This window comes from Megalobrama amblycephala, linkage group LG12, assembly GCF_018812025.1.
Source record: "Megalobrama amblycephala isolate DHTTF-2021 linkage group LG12, ASM1881202v1, whole genome shotgun sequence".
Classification (NCBI taxonomy): Eukaryota; Metazoa; Chordata; class Actinopteri; order Cypriniformes; family Xenocyprididae; genus Megalobrama; species Megalobrama amblycephala.
In genome coordinates this window covers 30,250,435-30,272,318 of record NC_063055.1, presented here as the reverse complement: position 1 = coordinate 30,272,318, position 21,884 = coordinate 30,250,435, and the positions used below count along the sequence as shown (strand labels likewise).

Sequence of the window (21,884 nt, the reverse complement as noted above, 5' to 3'; positions counted from 1 at the left end):
ATTGACAGTACTAGTGTACTGATTTATGAATAAAGTGGCTTTAAGGCATGCCTCCAAGATCTGTTAAAAAAATAAAAGGCAGTTTTATCCGCAAAGTCACAAAAATTTTGTGACAGGTAGTATTCAGTTTTATTGCACTTCTTATTCATTTCAGTATCCGCAACCAGTGATTGATTGTCGCACAACTCTGAAAGAAATTCAATGACGTTGAGGCTGTAATGTGATTAGTTATCAAGGCACAAGTGATAAAAGTTGGCCTTTACACTTTCTCCAATGGAAGAGCCGCTGACTTTTATTTAAAAAAAAAAAAAAAAAAAAATCTTTGTTAAAGAGTTAAAAGCCATGAACCAAGCCAACCAGCTATGAGGTGAATCACAACACTGCAAATGTTGATTTGAAGCAAAAAAAGTATTTGAAAATTGGACAAAAATACAATACAAGACCTTCAACCGTTTGGAGGCCATTGAAGTCCACTATAAGGAGAATAATCCTGGAATGTTTTCATCAAAAACCTTCATTTCTTTTCAACTGAAGAGAGAAGGACATGAACATCTTGGATGACATGGGGGGTGAGTAAATTATCAGGAAATTTTAATTTGAAAGTGAACTAATCCTTTAACAGCTTTAATGATGGAAACATAAAACTACTTATTTACAAATGTTGATTATATATATATATATATATATATATATATATATATATATATATATATATATATATATATAGGCTATAGATGGATGGAGCTAACAAGATCTTTAGAGGAGTGTTGCTTTTTTCGACTCTGACTGGTATAATTTTTTTGTACAGCATAATGGATAATGTAATTTTTCACCAGGAATTCCACTGTTTTAACAACCTCCTAACTCACAGTGGGTTTAAAAGGTTTATAAGTTACTATTCAAAATCAATTTCCCTTTGGAGAAAATAAATAGAGTTTTTACTTCCAGAACCCGACTGTTTAATCATCATTTATAAGTAGGGTTTTTAAATCTAAGTTTGACTGAACTAGCAACACCAAGCAGCATGTGGGTGCTGCTGAAGTAACTAGTGTAAAGAATACTATAACATGAGTTGAGTGGGTTCTTAAGGTGTCACCACAGCATTGTGCATTATTGCCACAGGACTGCGACATTAGAATGGACTTGGAATCTTAGAATGGGCTCTGTCACAGAATCAGAATATGATTGCGTCAGGTGGCCATCTTGTTAGTGCTCTCTGAGATTGAGGCTGTCAGGAGGACGGCAATCGAGCCCCTCATTAGAGTCCACTCGATCCACCATGACAGACAACCTCCTACTACTGGAGAAACAGCTCTATGAAGATCCTGCTGGTGTAAGGCTTTCTCACTTGCCTCATTTAAGTTAAATTTGACTAGTGTTGTCCAAACAATCATTATTACATACTGATCATATTCACCTTAATTTGAACAGGGATTTCAAATGAGTACAAAAATTAGATAGCTCAGTCACAAAACACATTGAGGTTACCAGCAGAAAACTGATTTTTACATTTTCTTTAAAAAAAGTTGGAGGTCACCCTAACAACTTTCCCAGTGAATTTACTAACTCACTGCTAAGATGTTCAGTCTCTAGGGCATTGCTTGGGTGTTGTGGGTAGTTGCTATGGTGTTGCTAGGCAGTCACTTGCTAATTAATCTTAAAAGGGTCCACCCTTAAAGGGTTAGTTCACCCAAAAATAAAAATTCTGCAATTTATTACTCACCCTCATGTCGTTCCACACCCGTAAGACCTTCGTTCATCTTCGGAACACAAATTAAGATATTTTTGATAAAATTCGGTGGCTCAGTGAGGCCTCCATTGGCAACAAGACAATTAACACTTTCAATGCTCAGACAGCTACTAAAAGACATATTTAAAACAGTTCATGTGACTACAATGGTTCAACCTTATTGTTATGAAGTGACGAGAATATTTTTTGTGCACCAAAAAAAACCGACTTTATTCAAGTGATGGGAGATTTCAAAACACTGCTTCACGAAGCTTTATAAATCTTTTGTTTCGAATCAGTGGTTTAGAGCAGTGGTTCCCAAAGGTTTTAGATTTGAGTACCCCCTGAAGGGATCACTATCCTTCTGCGTACCCCCTCTCTTCCACTTCGACTGCAGTCACACCTTTACCATTAAGGGACAATATTTGCCCCCAAATTGATTTTCCAGTGCATTTTTTTACCTTTATGAATAACTTTATAAAATAAATAATGTTTTAAATAAAAACGTTCAATAGAGAAATACGCAATGATGGTAAAACTAAATAAAACTTTTAAATATTAAACTAAAACCACCAGTAGGTGGCAGCCAGTCACTGTTTTTATGAGTGAGTCATCGAGTCATTCATTCAGTAACGAAACAAGTGACTGTGAATGAATCTTTGAATCATTGACTCTCGTCACGATTCGCTCAAAGCCGCAGAATTGTTTGCGAAACACAGACTGTGTTGTAGTTCTGCTGTGGTTTTCGTTAGAACTATTATTTCATTGCAAATTAGAGTAAATACTGACAGTACTGTGTTTAAAAATTATGTTTTGTTTTTTGACCTGTTGTACTATAATAATGTCACGTTTACAGTCATGTGGATATTTGGGAACAATTGTGTTCTTGCTCGTTATCATCATTAAATACAAGAACCCACACAAGGTATGTTTTTGTATCGGAGAAAGTTCTAGTCTTAAATCGAAATTAATCCACTATCTGTGTCTATTTGTTCTTCATGCGATTAAGTGCTAAATCCCCTCTTTTACATAGGTGCACTGTTAAGAACGGCAGTAATTTAGCACAATATGAGGCAACATGCTGCACGCAATCTATCATATGTGTGGATACAGTAATTTTTGACTGCAAATGATGAAGTAATATGATTAAATGTACTGGATTTACGGCATTTTGGCAGTTAGAAAAACATGCTCGGTTTTAAAATTATTTTAAAGTAGAATTAAATTAACTGCTCAGCATTTTGTTCACGTACCCCCCTTTTGTCACCTCACATACCCCAGTTTGGGAACCACTGGTTTAGAGTGTATCAAATTGCCAAAGTCATGTGATTTCAGTAAATGAAATGTTTAAAAATTTCAATGGTTCACCACTGGGGGGTGTGACTTTGGCAGTTTGATACACGCTCCAAAACACTGATTCGAGAAGAAAAAAAAAAAAAAAAAAAAGAACAAAAAAAAGATTTGTAAAGCTTCAAAGCTTCATGAAGCAGTGTTTTTTTTGGTGCACAAAAAATATTCTCGTGACTTCATAACAATAAGGTTGAACCATTGTAGTCACATGAACCGTTTTAAATATGTATTTAGTAGCTGTCTGGGCATTGAAAGTGTTAATTGTCTTGTTGGCAAATGGAGGCCTCACTGAGCCATCGGATTTTATCAAAAATATCTTAATTTGTGTTCCGAAGATGAACGAAGGTCTTACGGGTGTGGAACGAACATGAGGGTGAGTAATTAACTCCCTCGAGTCAGAGGTATCGCCGGCGATACCACCTCGGTTTTTTTCTTACCAGTGTGAAAGAGACTCAAAATACTCTGTCAATGTTGCACATACAATTAAGAGCTATACACCATTTTAATCTGTGGAATATCTTTTTTTTATTTGTGTACACTCAGAGTAAAAACAAAATGTTGTGGTTTTTGCAAAATAAAGAAAACTAACATGATGCGTGATCTCTCGTCTCCCTCTGAAAGAAGTCCAATCTGATAGTTCTCAGAAAATGAACTGTAACTTAGTGAATACTAATCACAAAAAAATTAGACTTATGTCTAAAGAAACGTTGAAATGTCAGGTTTTAAATCGTGGAAGTCAAATCGAAAACAATCTGAACATCTGATTACTTATCATCTGATTACTTAGAATCCTCAAAAAGCCGCAACTGAATCATTTGCAAAACAAATTGTACGGGAACTAGAGTTGCACTGGCCAACTGGTCATCGAAAATTAAATTAAAAGACCATTGAAAAACATACACACTTCAGCTTTACTGGTGCTTGACATTTCATGTAGAGTTACATACACAAACACCTTTTCTTCTCCTACTTCTTCTTAGAAAGACATAAATAGAAAAGCATAATGAGCAGGTTGATGTAAAAATAAAAAGAAGCGTGAAGCAATTAGCATCTAACATTCATTCTGTGGACACACATAGAGCAACTCATTAGCGTTAACAGCTTTGTTTGATGTGTATCCAAACATAAACCACAAAATGAGCTATTAAGAAAACATGCACTTCAACTAACAAACGGGTATACCGTTAGTTATTTTGGTAATAGTACCGTAAACCAGTGGTGTACTGATAATCCAGGGTGCAAACCATGCATAAGGAGGCCGCAACATAGTGTTGAGGCCACAACATAAGGGCAACATAGGGTCGCCCGTTACTGGATTTGGGAGTCTTACACAGCAAAAAAAAGTCAGGTCAAAATAGGGACGCACCTTTTTAAAAAAGATATGTTGCAGAACTAAACGGATAGGAACTCATCACTGTCACCACACTCTTCCTTCCAGTGCTGCACTGTCAGTCTGCTGAACTGCCTATTTTTCCTACGTACTTTTTTAAAGTAAAGCCGACAATGTACATGTCAGGTACTTTACTTATGTTGTCAAAAAGTTGAGTAGAGAAGTTTAGGAAGGAATGCCACCACACAATGTACGGGACCTCCCATTTAGCTCAAACTTTCAATGAATCAGTATTGTAACCGTCTCAAGAGCTTCCCTCAAACTGGATTCACAATCCACCGAATACATGTACAGCCAGAGCAACCCGTCGGGAACTTCAAATTTCACCTATGAAGAGCTTCATATTTTATATTCTGTATTCTCAGCTTCTCACACGCATTGCGAATCATTCCACATGGGACATACGAAAATGGAGACATAGAGGAAACTGCCTCCATACCTCCGGGAAACCGTATATATTGACTTTATTCTATTTTGAATTCACAAGCCCAAGCCTCCCTGTGGGTTATAAGGAGAGAGGTGAAATGTATCCTTATACTTCAGTTTCGAATGACAACAAAATATTATAGGTGCATGCTGGGAAATTGCAGCCAGGAGCATTTTCAATAGGTTTAAAATGATCAACCCCCCAAATGTGGCTTGTTTCATAACTCAAGGATTTCTTTCTTTTACAGATTCACTGACACACCACACAGACTTTTAGCAAACCCAAGGACCCCCAAAATCAATACTATGATAACTTTAATCAATAACTATAACAACCCTAATTAGATTATATAATGATTAACATAATGCATATTAATAATTTGAATAATGGTTCATATACAGTATTTTCATACTCAGATATGTACATGAACTTATATCCGAATGAAATTAATATGAATGCTTAATATAAACTACTGATTACATAATGATTGTTAATGAAATCAATGGAAATTGTAGTATACTGTTTCTCAGTGGAGCTCAATAGTGTCCACTCTAGATTTCACATTCACATTCTTTTGTATCACATCCTTTGTGCTATCATGGATTCACAACACTACTGTACTGCCCGACAGAGAGTTTGTTTAATGGTTTCACACTTCAGAGCTGCTGGTAAGATCTGTTTCTCTGTGATTGTGTGGGGATTCTCACATTCTTTGCACTGCACAACTCAGCACAAATCGATATAAAAGGATTTTAGTGCATTTTCCCCTTTAAAGTTTTAACGTTTTTTAAAATACATTTTTATCCTAAAATACTCTGTGGGTTTACACTGAAAATTGCTGTAATTTGTCTTCATTTATCTGATCATTTTGAAAGTTTAATATGCTCATGAGGGACAGATATCTCCTATTCTGTGCCAAACACATATTTAAAATAATCATTGGAGCATTTTCTTAATTTTTAAGTTCCTTTAAGTTTATACCTGCAGGATTTTCAGCCTCAGTTCCCTTTTGAGTGGAACTCAAAGCCACGTCATGGCTCACACAAAGCACTTCCCATAGCGTTAAGCCATGACACGGCGCCTCGTTACCCTCTCAGGGTTACATATGTAATACGTTTTTATGTTTTACGGGAACATTCCATAGATAGATTTTTACACAGTACAAACTGTATATTCCATCCCCTAACACTAAACCTACCCATCACAGAAAACGTTCTACATTTTTACGTTTTCAAACATCACTTAGTGTGATTTATAAGCTGTTTTCATCATGGGGACCAAGAAATAAAAATTAATACTATTACACTATATTGCCAAAAGTATTGGGACAACCCTCCAAATCATTGAATTCAGGCATTCCAATCACTTCCATGGCCACAGGTGTATAAAATCAAGCACCTAGGCGTGCAGACTGCTTCTACAAACATTTTGTGAAAGAATGGGTTCGCTCCTAGGAGCTCAGTGAATTCAAGCGTGGTACTGTGATAGGTTGCCACCTGTGCAATAAGTCCATTCATGAAATTTCCTCACTACTAAATATTCCACGGTCAACTGTTAGTGGTATCATAAAGTGGAAGCAGTTGGGAACAACAGCAACTCAGCCACGAAGTGGTAGGCCATGAAAAATCACAGAGCGGGGTCAGCGCATGCTGAGGCACAGAGTGCGTAGAAGTCGCCAACTTTCTGCAGAGTCAATAGCTACAGAACTCTAAACTTTGTGTGGCCTTCAGATTAGCTCAAGAACAGTGTGTAGAGAGCTTCATGGAATGGGTTTCCATGGCCGAGCAGCTGCATTCAAGCCTTACATCACCAAGTGCAATGCAAAGTGTCAGATGCAGTGGTGTAAAGCACGCCACCACTGGACTCGAGCAGTGGAGACGTGTTCTCTGGAGTGATGAATCATGCTTCTCTGTCTAGTCTGGTTTTGGTGGTTTCCAGGAGAACGGTACTTGCCTGACTGCATTGTGCCAAGTGCAAAGTTTGGTGGAGGGGGGATTATGGTGTGGGGTTGTTTTTCAGGGGTTGGGCTTGACCCCTTAGTTCCAGTGAAAGGAACTCTTAATGCTTCAGCATACAAGTGCACAAAGCAAGGTCCATAAAGACATGGATGAGTGAGTTTGGTGAGGAGGAACTTGACTGGCCTGAACACATTAGAACACCTTTGGGATGAATTAGAGCAGAGACTGTGAGCCAGGCCTTCTCGCCAACATCACTGCCAGACCTCACAAATGCGCTTCTAGAAAAATGGTCAAAAATTCCCATAAACACACTCCTAAACCTTATGGAAATCCTTCCCAGAAGAGTTTAGGCTGTTATAGCTGCAAAGGGTGGGCCAACTCCATATTAAACCCTACGGATTAAGAATGGGATGTCATTAAAGTTCATGTGCATGTAAAGGCAGGCGTCCCAAAACTTTTGGAAATATAGTGTACATTGGGGAGTGCAATATTGACAAAAAAATGTATCTCTATATTTTTAAAGTCATTTCAATTTTTTCCTTCATAATTCCATTTTTATAAACTTATTAGATGTATGTATCACCTTTTAGGTCAAATTCTAAGATTCAAATTAAATTCCATTAGAATAAATATAACATAAGCACAGTATAGGGGTGTTACTAAATCAAATGAAATCAATATCAACAAAATCCATCTTTGCAATGCAGAGGTGACAGAAGCGGCTTGAGAAGTGGCATTACACAGCATTTACAATTTGTCTGCATACATTTAATTCAATATTTAAATATGAAATTATTTTAACTTTTTAATTAAAATGTACTTTAAAAAAAACTGAACTGCCAGTAGGGGGCAGCAAGTCACTGTTTTAATGAGTGGGTCATTCATTCAACCGATTTGTTCAAACGACTGATTCATTCAGAAACAAAGCAAGTGACTGTCTTTATTGTCTGTCTGTTGCACGGAGACTGTTCTGCTGTTCTTCATTTTGAAATTTTCGTTGATGAAGAAAAAAAACAAACAAACAATATTGACAACATTGTGTCTAAAATGTAACTCACGATGCTAACTTACTGTTCATTTAACTATTGTATAAAATAAATATCACATTTGCAATCTTTCTGATTTGAGTAAAAGGGCACTCTTGCTTGTGTGATATTGTATAACTACATCATATGATATACATATGATATATTTATGAGACAAAAACTCATCGGAGCAAAAATGCTCATGTATCTTTAATTTTGAGGGGATATAACTGCATACATCATGCAATGAAAGCTTGAGTGACAAACTCAATGTCAGCTCGCACATGATCATTAAAACATAATAATTACAATATCATCATAGACAATACTTATCACAAACCCCTACGCAAATACAGAATGAACTTACAACTGTTACTGAACTCACATTTTACCCATTTTCTTCTGCTTTCTCTTCCTTTTGCGTGCAGAAGACAGTAGCCTACGTTATACGCTGTCGTAAATGCCGCGAGGCCCGCAAAGGTCATGTGAACAAGCAAATCCACAAAGAACAATAAAATAAAAATAATATGTGCGCTAATTAGATTGTTTTAATTTGGTAAATGATTTAGATATGTCTATTGTCATCTACAATTTAAGACCTCTCAAAGGTAAAAATAAGACTTTTTATGGCCTTAAATTTTAAAAATCTAATTTAAAACTAAGGATCCGCAGGAACACTGATACACACCCAGAAAATTATATAGGTTTTAAATATCTTCCCACAGACCACCTGTACCTTCACAGACCCTAGATGAAAACCCTGGCAACAACAGATTGCAAAATCCCACAAACACACTAAAGGTTTAGATTTGTAGAACTTCGTGAGTGACAGGTGTTTTAATTTCTGTGGAAATCTGCTGAGTTTTCAATGTGCATGCAGATTCAATGTGGGTGCCGATCACTAAATATTTTCAAAATCCATCACAAAGATTCGTACCTCTGAGCGTTACTGTTTACGGGAATCCTCCAGCCTTTTATCTGACTGAGTTCAGTATCTGAAACTTCGATGTGCAGGGGTAGTTTGGGAATCCAGACTTTCACCTCCAACTGAGCCCTCAGGTAACCGTACGTGAAGTTCACCAGCATTCGGACCCGTCCCCTCATCTCTTTGCCATTCACGTAGACGTAATCGCACCTGTCTGATACCTGAGAGAAGAAAAAAGATTATGTCAGTGATGGAGAGGTGAGAAAAGAACAGGGAATTGATATTTTCAAGACACCATAGTGAACTTCACATTACCAAAATCAATACAATGCATCTGAGCAATAGATAAGGTATATTTGAAATGGATTGACAGTGAAATCTGACAATATATTACGAAAATATTTTATTTTGAAGAGCCAGTCTTGACTCTCTGTAACAAGTTAGTGTTTTGGTATAAGTATCATCTTGATTCATGCACGCCGATTTAGGTCATGGTTAAATACCCCGTCTTAAGATTTCTGGGGTGTGTTTTTATCCTGACTCCCACAATCTCTTAGTCTTCTTCCCCACAGTCTTTCTCATCTCTTTCAGTTGTTCTATCGGTTTATACCTTTGAATGAAAAGATAAAAGCAGTACTGGCTCTCACACATTTAACAGGGCACTACAGATTCCCAAGATGAAAAGATTGAAAGTATAACTGCATGTGAGTTTGACTTTACTTTGTTAAAGTACAAGCTAGATCTGACAACACCACCTGTTGATGTCACACATGGGAATGTCCTCAAATAAACAAAAGTCTATGGAATGTCTTCAATTAAGTGTGTCTGTGTCTTTTCTGGTCTGTGTTATGGATAATAACCAAAGGTCCCTGCAAGGATAATCATATAAAATGTCTTAAAGGTTCAGTAAGTGATTTCTGAGAAACGCTGTTAAAAAGTGGATTGGACCGAGCACCACAACACACTTGTAGCCAATCAGCAGTAAGGCACGCATTAGTCTTGCGTAGCTAGACCTGCAGATGGTCTAGACTCTGTCGGAGCTTTCATTGGCCAAGGACCGCCCAAGAGAACGTTTGACTGACATGTAAAGCAACCAATCAGAGTTAGTTTTGTTCTGCATCATGTTTAGGGGGATGGAAATGTAAAGTCAATGTCCCTACAATAATAGACTGGCATATGTAAATCTAGTAAATTATTTATTCAAGAACATTGTGGTGCAAGTTTACTGCAACAATGGAGCCGCGGAATACACATATTTTTGAAATTGCAGCATTTAGTTGATCCTGGTAAGTGCAAATTGTCACGGTTTGTAAACACAACAGCGTTCTTCTTCCACAAGGGGATTTGGCATCACAGCATTTGTTTCTAGGCGGAACATTAAAGAACGTGACACACGTATCCCGGACATCCTGTAGAATTTAACCAACCAGTTGACGACTTCAAAAATCCTGGGGCCGTATTCACAAAACATCTTAAGGCTAAAAGTAGCTCCTAACTTGCCGATTTAGGAGAAACTCTTAAAAATAATGGGCGTGTCAGTCCTAATTTTAGGAGTCCTAAATTTTTGCTCTAAGAGTATTTCACAAAGCATTTTAGCGCTAAAACTAGCTCCTAAGTCTGTGAAACATTAGGAGTAGTCAAGAGGACTCCTAAATCACTAAGACCAAATCACAAACAGTCCTATAATCCACCCAAAGACACTGTACACCATTGAGGCAATAGCGATAGAGCCTTGGCTGCTGAACCTTTTCTTCATAAATGCAATACATTGATTTATAGATTTGAATCTACAATGAGATGCCAAAAAAAAAAAAAAAACTTTAACAAATAAATAAATATTGTCTGATTACCTGTGGCAGTGGTTTTCATGAGTTCACACTTACAACTGCATTGAATAGAGTAAAAAAAAAATATATATATATATATATATATATATAATAATATAATATAATTTGTCGCTTGAATTCTGCATTCCTTTGAGATAAAAACATCCAAGAGGTGGACAATTAACTGTATGTACTAGTTTAATTAGTGACACTTAGCCTACATTTTAAAACCTTTATGGCAACAATATGGCAACATTTTATTTTGACTATGGCAACATTATTATTAAAAAATATTTATTTGAATCAATGCAACATTTGTATTTTAAAACCCTTATTTTAATTTGGAAACATGACACCTCTTTCTAAAATATTTCTATGATTCAATTGCGGACTCCTCCCCATCAGCCAATCACTGTGTGTATACTCTTAGCTTAAGACTTCAGTCTACTCCTTAGTAAAAGTTTGTCTCAGCAGCTTTGAGAATTGCGTTTTAAGAGAAAACTCTTAGCTAAGAACTTTTACCGCTATTTAGGAGAACTCTTAGTGGTAAGATAAAATGTTTTGTGAATATATGTTTTGTGCTATATTTCACAGAATTAAGATATGCTGTTTTTGAAATGTTAGCTATAGTAACAGGACAGTTCTGAGTGTCATTGTTTGTCTGGAGCTGGTGTACTGATGGCAACTAACAACAAATTCTTGGTTGTATATACTCTTTTGTATTAGGGTTGGACGATTAATCGAAAAGTAATCGAAACCGAAATTCAGAACCTCTAACCGACGTAATTTTCCCATGTCGGTTATTTTGTTTTTTTAAATCCTGTTAATAGGCCTACTGTCCCCTTAAAAACATTACCACGTGTGTAGCCACGTAACTCTGCCCCGTCCAGTCAGTGGCATAAAAACAAAACACTGGAGGTGAACGCCGGTTCAACACATGGCACGCGAGCGGTGAGCCTTGCGTCTTCACTAAACTTTGTCAGTTGTATTTGTTTTATGGTTTGGACATTCAAGCGATTAGACGATCGGATGTGTATTATTATATCGAGCTACCGCGCTCGCGCAGCTGCGTCGTGGCACGAACACTCATACAAACAGTAGCTGCGCAAAACATGAAGATCGCGCGCACTGAGAGGAACGCAGAAACTAGTTGTCAGCGGCTGTCCTGTGATTTATCACTAAAGTAGCTTAGAAACTCAAAAGTTATAGCATATATTTTTCTACTTTTGAAGGAACTATTTACAACCCACAGCTTCACAATTAATAGAGAGACGGTACGACTAATTCACACACGCAATCACTCTGGTACTGTGCTAATTTATCTTTATCTGATTTACAATGAGGAGAAACCTGTAAGAAATGTTACAAACCATAGATAAAATAACTGCTGATAGTGAGCCATGATGTCAGATCGCTCTTTCAATAGGAAAAAAATATCCCATCTTTAATAGTCAATCATATTTACAGTACAAACCTTGTCAGTGAACTATGAGGGCAAAAAAACAAAACAAAAAATAAATATTCATAATCGTCATTAATCATAATCGAGGTAAAATATTCAATTAATAGAGGTTTTGATTTTAGGCCACAATAGTCCAGCCCTATTTTGTATTATATGTTAATTTTTTTTTGTGCTTCCTTGTTCATTTCATCTTCCATCTTAGCTTTAATTTCGCAAAACATTGCTTCGCTTCAACTATGATAAATAGATATCCACTGCATTGTGTGTTCATGCATTTTTGGGGCGGAGCAATGAAGGGAGGGGTGTGTTTGTTTGGGTTGATTTCAGATATCAACAGTATTCAACAATGATTCTCAGAAATCGCATACTGCACCTTTAAGAAAAAAAAAAAAAAATCTTACTGACCCCAAAAATACTGACCAGAAATACTGACTAGTGTAAGTATGCATGAATTGGCAGCATACAAGCTGAGCCAGGCACCAAAAGTCACCTTTCCTTTCCAGATGGCTGCTGGAGAAATGGGCACCACTTTGGTTAATAATGATGAGTAAATACAACAACCTATCATAAGACGCACACTCACAGAGAAGACAGAAGGGCCATCTCATCCTCTTGCTGAGGAGTTATGAGGCCACATTCCAAAACCATCCGTTTCATAAACGTTGTCGAAATTACTTGGCTGTGTTCCCTTCTGTTGCGGGTCTCAAATCACTATGACTGGCTCGGTTGGACTTTGATTCCTCTAACCAGGATCTGACAGGGATGGAAACTACAGAAGCAACACACACACACACACCATCAAAGTGTGGCCAGCAGCAGAAAGATAAAAGCATGCAAGAGCACACATACTCATACACACACCACTGGCACATGGCTGCAAACCCAAATTTTGTGCATAACCCTTTCATATTAATAGAGCTCCTAGGCTCTTTTTTATTTGTAAAAACATTTATGTTCCTATTTTATTTTTATTTTTTTCTCATAAGGAATATTAGGGTCTGTCTGTCAGGGTTTGAGAACTGCGCAATCATTTCATGCTCCATGTAGAGCAATTAGAAGATCCAGATCTCGTCTAATATTAAAAAGCTAGTGGCCACTTTCGATGCTTACAGTACACAGGTTTTTAAAAAGCATTAGAGACACAAATCCCAAGATATTACCATATTGGGGAAAACTATATCAGGGATACAGGAATAAAAATCATATGAAGCCTTGGTAAATTATCTAAATCCATTTTCTGAATTTTTACCCATATCCTAGTGTTGATTTCAATTTAACAACAATTTAACTCTGTTATCCAAGTTATAGAGTGATTTTAATTTATTTTATAATTCATTCATTCATTCATTCATTCATTCATTCATTTAAAAAAAAAAAAGTTTAACGCTAAAAAATGATTTAAACAGTATTTAGGTGAGCTGAAAACTTCATATGAAATGTATAAATTAACTTTGATCTCATTATATTTCAACATTTTCTTAACGTTAAGCACATTTTTTTTTTTTTTTCACTCACCATTTGTTACAAAGAAACAAAACTACTCATTTTGAAGAGTTTCAGCCCTTGTTTTGTAACCTTGCCTATTCATGGAAAGTGCCAGAGCACTCACAGAAGAGACTATTGAATAATGTCATTATACGTTCTGAAAAATTCAAGAGTCATATTCCTGGCTCTTGCTGAACATTACACACACTCATAGAGCAGAGTGAGACATCTAATCCAGTATCAGAACATCATGGTGTGTTGCTTTCTACACTTAAGGGTTGTTAGAGCTGTGAGAGTTTGTTTCATGCTTGTCTGATTGATAGAGTTGTCTGCTGTCAGAGTTTCCTCTGTCTCTATAGCCTTATCTCTGTTGCTTCAACAAAGTCTGAATGCAAAGATGCTTAGGGCTTCTTGGGCTGACAAAGTTAACCTGTTTAATCACACTAAAAAATAATACAAATAAATAAAAAATAATAAAAAACAACTCAAAAAGGCATTCAATTGCCATTTTTGTAATTATTTTAATAGCAATCAAATGCAATTTTGTGTATAAGTTCCAAGTTGAAGTGCCCAGGTATGTTAGACCCTGTTTCAGCCTGTACAAACAATTATCAGTAAATGAAGAAAAAAGATCTTCTTAGTTGCTAAAAGCCTGATATACTTCAAGTGAAATCAATAAATGAACTGGTGTGACACCATTTTGAGCAAAATCAGGCCAAAGCAAAGTTTGTTTGATGTTCGTTTCAGGAGTTTGAGACAGCTTGCCAAAGCAAGCTTTCCAGAAAAGTTCCTGCTTTCTTTGACATGAAAATCTTCTGTTCAGTCCATCAAGGTCAGACGTTCGCGAGTAAAACATAAACACATCGGAAAGCCACTTTGTAGTAGAAATTGAGGTTCCTATTGTAATTGTAATTGACACAGAACACTGTTTTTTTTTTTTTTCTTTTCTTTTCATGTTTAAAACGGTAAAGCTGTTTGTGTTTAAACAATCTAATGTATAAAGTGCTCTATAAATAAACATGATGTGACTTTACTGGAGAGCTCGACTCGTGCAAACATATCCACATCGATATGATCAGATGCTTTCTTTACTTCTGTTTTCTCACCGCTGTCATTTTTGTTGTGTTTATTTTGTTATTGAAAGAAAGCATGTAGCACATATTTTCATATTCATCTAAACATCGCTCTCAGCAGTGTGGATGTCATCGGTCACGCATTTCAAAGTTCTTTTTACTCCTAAACAAAGAACGGAAAAAACAACAACTTCGCCATCAATATATCGGGGCCTTAAACTTGTTCATAAATCAAATCCAGATGGGACTTTTTACAAATATTCAATATTGTCAATATCATAAAAGTTCCACATATAAACACCAGGACTGTCACAATTCCTTTATTAAAATACTAGATTTAAAAAAAAACAAAAAAAACAAAACAAAATGTAGCCATGCCGAGTAACCAGGAAAATACCGGAAGTGCTGCATTCCACGGACAGGAATCCATGAGCCGCGTTATTAGACCGTTTTCTAAATATTCATGATGTATTAAAACCATTTTAAAGCCATACTATAGCATAGTGCTATTGTGAATTCACAAAGGCTGTGATTCAGTTAAATAAATACATGCCCTGCGGGTTTACTATATATGCGCTTGAATTATTTGCGTGCAGGTTAGGTGTGTCTCAGAGCGGCTCCGTTCACAGTAAATGCTCTTTCACATGAACTGTTATCATTTACATGAGTGAAGCGCAGCTCAAACTCCTTGTCTGCATATGCTGAGAGTTTGGGTTGCTTGTAATGTCCATCAGATTTGTAAGGTAAATCTTTTATAAACCTAAGCTAACACAGGAGAATACATCAATATCTTTCTAAATATGCAAACTGTTCATCACAATTTCAAAATAAAAGTTTAAACCTTCACTCTGAGTTTACGTTTTGATGTCCTAATGTTCTTGCTCAAGAAATTACCAAGCCATTTGCCATGATAATACCTGATAATAACGTCAAAATGCCATATCTGATTACTCGTCATAATCAACCGATTACTCAGTTACAAAAATAATCATTAGTGACGGCCCTAATAAACACACACAGTCAATGGTAGTGAGAAATGTATGCACATTATTTGTAACTCATTAAAACAGTATACTGTATATATACATAGAGTGAAATACTTTTACAATGTTTAAAACATGTATATTTCAAATAAACTCTCTATTCATCAATAGAGACTATCATAACTTTTCAAAACTGATAACAATACATGTTGTATAAGCAGCATATCAGCATATTAGAGGATCATGTGACAGTAACAGCTTTACAGGATTAAATAAAATTTTAAAAATATATTACAATAGAAGCAGATATATTTCACAATATTACTGTTTTTATTATTGTTTTTTCTTTATCCAATAAATCCAGTCTGATGTGCCGATTATTGCCTTTTTTGCAACTTGCTTTCTACTAAAAAGTAAACTGCAAGCAAATTCCAGCAAGTTCATCGTAAATGCTTTGATTAATAAGGTACATTTCAACTATTCCAACATCACTAACTCAAATCTATTGTTACGGACACACAGAGGCACACAAACACACAACACATAGGCCTTCATCATTAATCACTGCCATAGACTGGGGAATCTCCAACCACAATGCTACAGCCATGACTATTCAGTCTGGAAAATTAACTACCTGTCAGACACATCCAATCAAGCAGCCATCTGAGGAACGAGAGGGCCGGTCCGGCGGCTCGTACATGTGTTGGACTGAGCAGTTCTGACAGCACAATTAACCAAGACTTAAACTACAACTATGTGGGTCCTCGTGAAGGAGGAAGTTATTTATAATCAAAGGTGAAATGCATCCAAGAAAAGTACATTCAACTTTTACTTCCTCCTATTTATATTAAACACTTCATCTGCTCTAGTGGACACGGCTGGACTATTAATGTAGCTCCACATGTCACTCCTTTCGGGAGAACCGGTAATCTAAACTCACCTTTTTATGCGGTCATCAGTTTTACCTGACTGGCTTCCAATAGTGCTTTACATCAAACGACTTACTGGCTCCTTTGAAAGAATCCCAGATAACACTCCTCTGTGTGCTCTCTCTCACACTCTATACAGCATCATGGTATATGGCCCAAGAATCATCGATTCCTAATACACACACAAACCCACTAAAATACACACATCCTCTTTTCACGCAAAGGTTTGGTCAATAAATTTTAGTTTTTACTGCAGATCCTTTGCAGCCTTCCAGGTTTGAACGTATACAAAGATGCAATTTGATTGGACCCTAATATTTTATGTGCTCAATGTAACACTGCACACAACCTTCACAAGTTCTCACTAGCTTATTCACAGAGTGCATTACAGTATGTGCATCCACTAACATCACTTACATTCATGCATTATGCACATCATTGCTCAAAATCTGAACAGCCATGGTTCTATATAAAGTTGTGATGCCCACAAGTGCATTCTTGGCTTAAGAGGCTTTTTCTACATTTATAATGAAGTAGATATTATTCATATTTTTTCCTTCTCTTTTGAAGTTCAATATAGTAATACTATATTGAAATGCCTTCCCCCAGTACGCCAGAGTATTTACTGATACTATGCAGCAGAAATATTTAGTTCAGTCATGAAACTCTAGGGGGCGCAGACTGATTTATAATCAAATATAAATCACACAGGGGAGTGTTATCTGGGATTCTTTCAAATGAGCCAGTAAGTCATTTGCTGCAAGCAATCACATCATTACCATATGGGACAAGCCAGGGTCATTTCTAGCCATTTTGACACCCAAGCAAACTCAAATGAGGTGCCAATATGATCAAAATCATATTGGCACCTCCCAAACCAGATTGCATACAAATAAACAGAAAACTGATTATGTAAACACACTCAAATCTTAAATAGCAACATGTATACATGATACATTTCCAAATTATTTATATTTTTTTATATTTGATAATAAGGATTACAATTATTCTCCAACTTTCATAGCCTATACATTTTTTTTTATTTTTTTCTGTTCAGACTGCAGTTTCTTGGCACATCCACATTAGAAACGACACTAATGTGTGGAGGTTCAGTGCATTGTGAGTTGCACAGATCTGGAGTGTGTATGCAGTTTTCTAATCTAAATACATTAGTTGTGAATAGGCTATATGCACGGTTAATTCCTGGTTGTCGTTAAGCCAGCTCAGGCATTTCCGGTGAACTGTTATCTGTTCATTTTGTTTCATTCTGTACATCGACATAAAACCATCAGTGGTTGACTTTTTAATGTTGTATTAAAGGTGCCCTAGAACTTTTTTTTAAAAGATGTAATATAAGTCTAAGGTGTCCCCTGAATGTGTCTGTGAAGTTTCAGCTCAAAATACCCCATAGATTTTTTTTACATTTTTTAACTGCCTATTTTGGGGCATAATTAGAAATGAGCCGATTCAGGGTGTGTGGCCCTTTAAATCTCGTGCTCCACGCCCCAAGAGCTCGCGCTTGCCTTAAACAACATAAAAAAAGTTCAAACAGCTAATATAACCCTCAAAATGGATCTTTACAAAGTGTTCGTCATGCAGCATGTCTAATCGTGTAAGTACAGTGTTTATTTTGATGTTTACATTGATTCTGAATGAGTTTGATAGTGCTCCGTGGCTAACGGCTAATGCTACACTGTTGGAGAGATTTATAAAGAATGAAGTTGTGTTTATGAATTATACAGACTGCAAGTGTTTAAAAATGAAAATAGCGACGGCTCTTGTCTCCGTGAATACAGTAAGAAACGATGGTAACTTTAACCACATTTAACAGTACATTAGCAACATGCTAACGAAACATTTAGAAAGACAATTTACAAATATCACTAAAAATATCATGTTATCATGGATCATGTCAGTTATTATCGCTCCATCTGCCATTTTTCGCTATTGTTCTTGCTTGCTTACCTAGTCTGATGATTCAGCTGTGCACAGATCCAGACGTTAATACTGGCTGCCCTTGTGTAATGCCTCGATCATGAGCTGGCATATGCAAATATTGGGGGCGTACACCCCGACTGTTACGTAACAGTCGGTGTTATGTTGTGATTCGCCTGTTCTTCGGAGGTCATTTCCATGTACTGAACTCTTGTTATTTAACTATGCCAAGGTAAATTCAATTTTTGAATCTAGGGCACCTTTAATATTTTAATGCAGTTATCACATTTACCTAATTCGCCAATGAACCAGTTTTATTGATTGCAATAAAGACGAAACTATTGGGATGGTTTAAAAACGCTGTGTCTGTTATTAGACACATGCACGTATTTTTTTCCCAAGCACTTCAAATGTTATTTTTAATGTGATGATCACAAACATTATTTGTTCATCCTTTTGAGATTGTCCCCATTGTAAAACCGAGCGTTTAAAAATGTAGGAAATTCAACATTTGATAGAAAACACTTGTTTAAAAATAAAAAGGACAATACCACTTTAACCACTTTAAAGTAGCATTTATTTGCACATATATCAGCCATTTCCTCAAATTGTTTTTCATTTAGTTTTTGCTGTAGGAAAGTGCAGCGCAAGATCAATGATTTCCGCACACTTGTAAAAACACACATTTTATTCAATTAATCTAACTAAAGTTAACAATAAATATTTAATTTTTGAAGCTTTTTTTCCCCCACATAAAAGTGTGAAACTGCCAAGGAGGAACAATGTCTTTATTTATTTATTTTTTTAAATAATTTCTTACATTTGAATAACTAAATTAATGCTATGCCTGACTGTTTAAGTGATTATATTCTGATTATAAACTAAGTATTACAGTACTTATGCTAAACACCAGCAAATGACATCTGAACAGATGTTTTCGAGCTGGCTTCGTAAATTCGCTAAAGAACAATCTGTGCATATAGCCCATTGACTGTAAAGCTATAAATTATGCCCCATTTATCATCTGTAATACTTTATTTTACAGTGCCGCAGTTAAACGTTACTGCATGTACTTACTATAGTACTAACAGTAAATTATGCATAATTACAAGTAACTAACCCTAAACCAAAACCTAACCCTAACTGTAACTCTATAGTAAGTACATGTATTAATTAATAGTACTCAGTACTTAGTTTAGTAATTACAATATAACTAAGGTACTGTAAAGTAACCACTGTGTAGCCAAGATGTACAGCCGTATATATATATATATATATATATATATATATATATATATATATATATATATATATATATATATATATATATATATACACACACACACACTGTATATAAACAGGTTTGTGCAATTCCTAGTTGCGAAGACATTATTCTCAGACATACTTTTATGTTTTGCATTTGGATACATATTTAGATATAATGACTATGTTTAGGTTTTTTTTTGTTTTTTTTTTTGAAATGTTGAATTCATATGTCAGTTTTTGCATTATATTACAGTCAAACCTATAATATCTTTTGTTACTCCAAATTACATATAAAAGATTGATTGGTCACATGAAAGTAGTCAGCATAAATACTGATTCAGTGCGGTCAGGGTCAAGGCGAAATCCACCTTTTTTACTCACTGGCTATGTTTACATGCAACCAAATAACCCGTTAGTAATCTGATTGACTTCTGGAAGGTAAAATAGTACTAATGAGAAGATTATAATATGGCTGCTTTAAAAATGACTATTAGTATAGTATATTATAAGGTAGCCTAACTTAAACAACAAATAATTATTTATTAGAACATTTAATTATTTACATATTACATACATTACTAATTTACATACCTTTTAGCATGAAAGTGTCTTTTAAACTCAAATAAATTAAATTCATGAACTTCAATAATTTAAGACGTGTCAAAGTAACTCAGATGAACCTCCAGCAGTTATTAGTAGCTAGCAGTAGCACACATTAACATGCTGAATGCAATTATTTTTAACTATACAGTTATGCAATGTACAGCACAACAAAGAGGAAACCAGCTACTAGCAACATTTGCAGAGTAATTGCTCATTGAAAAAGCAACATACAGCAAACTCTTCAACCACCCATCATGGAGCACAAGCTCCACTCTTTACCACAACATTAACTCCCCAAACTCCACCATAACAGAAACTCTTCTAAAATCCAATATAACAGAACATTAAACATTAAACACAAAAAGTCTCTCCCCTTTCTCATCTTGCTGAAAAGTACATACAATATTGTCATTTCAACATTTACTTTTTATGCAACATTTTTGCAATTTTTACTTGTAAAACTGTCAGTAAATACATTTGTAATGTTACAAATTTCAATATTTTTTTTTTATCCATCAAAGAATCCTGAAAAAAAAAATGGTTTCCACAAAAATATTAAGTGCTTTCAACATTGATAATAATAATAAGAAATGTTTCTTGAACACCAAATCTGCATATTAGAATGATTTCTGAAGGATCATGTGACACTGAAGACTGGAGTAATGATGCTGAATATTCAGCTTCGTCATTACATGAATATATTATAAATATATTTCTATATATTTATAATACGTTTACATTTATATATATATATATATATATATATATATATATATATATATATATATATATATATATATATATATATATATATATATATAAAATGTATATAAATATTTTAAATTGCTATAATATTTAACAATATTACTGTTTTACTGTATTTTTGATCAAACAAATTCAGCCTTGGTGAGTATAAGAGAGTGTACTGACCCCAAAGATTTGAATGGTAGTGTAATTAAAATACTGTACTGTTTTGCATATCCTAAAAATTTGCAACCAAAGTTATTTTTTTCCCTTTTTATTTCTTCTTTTTTTTCCATAAGCAATATCAGATAAAAGTGATGCTACACAAATCATAGATGAGATGAATCTCTGAAAAAAAAAAAAAAAAAAAAAAAAAAAATCAAGGCTATTATGAAGGGAAAAAATGCAGGGAAAAAATGTCTCAAAATAAGCACCTGCTCTGAACACATTCTTTTTGGAAGTTTAGGAAGTACTCTTCTTAGTACAAGTACAAATGTCAAGTGCAGATAGCTTTCAGGCATTTTGAAACTGAAATATGTTGAGTGAGAATTACAAACTTTAATCAAGGTCAACTATCAAACACTCTTATATGCTCTTGAAGTTCTCAGAAGTTGGAAATTGATCCCGCTGTTTGTGACAAGATTCAAAGAACTTCAGGCGCTTTGATTTGAATTTGCTGTCAGGATGACCTTACTTGCCAGCGTTCTCACAAATTGTGACAAAAGCAGAATTGACGTATTTACAGTCACACATATTGAGTCACAGACTCCTACT

The 21,884-nt window shown here is 35.4% G+C and overlaps 1 protein-coding gene across 1 annotated transcript in view; it reads right to left on the bottom strand.

Moving 5' to 3' along the window:
* si:dkeyp-14d3.1 (transmembrane protein 132C) overlaps positions 1 to 21,884 on the bottom strand; it is a 417,700-nt gene that overhangs the window by 20,505 nt on the left and 375,311 nt on the right. Inside the window, 1 exon segment of the mRNA XM_048210503.1 lies at positions 8,817 to 9,025. Coding sequence (XP_048066460.1) covers positions 8,817 to 9,025 — 209 coding nt within the window.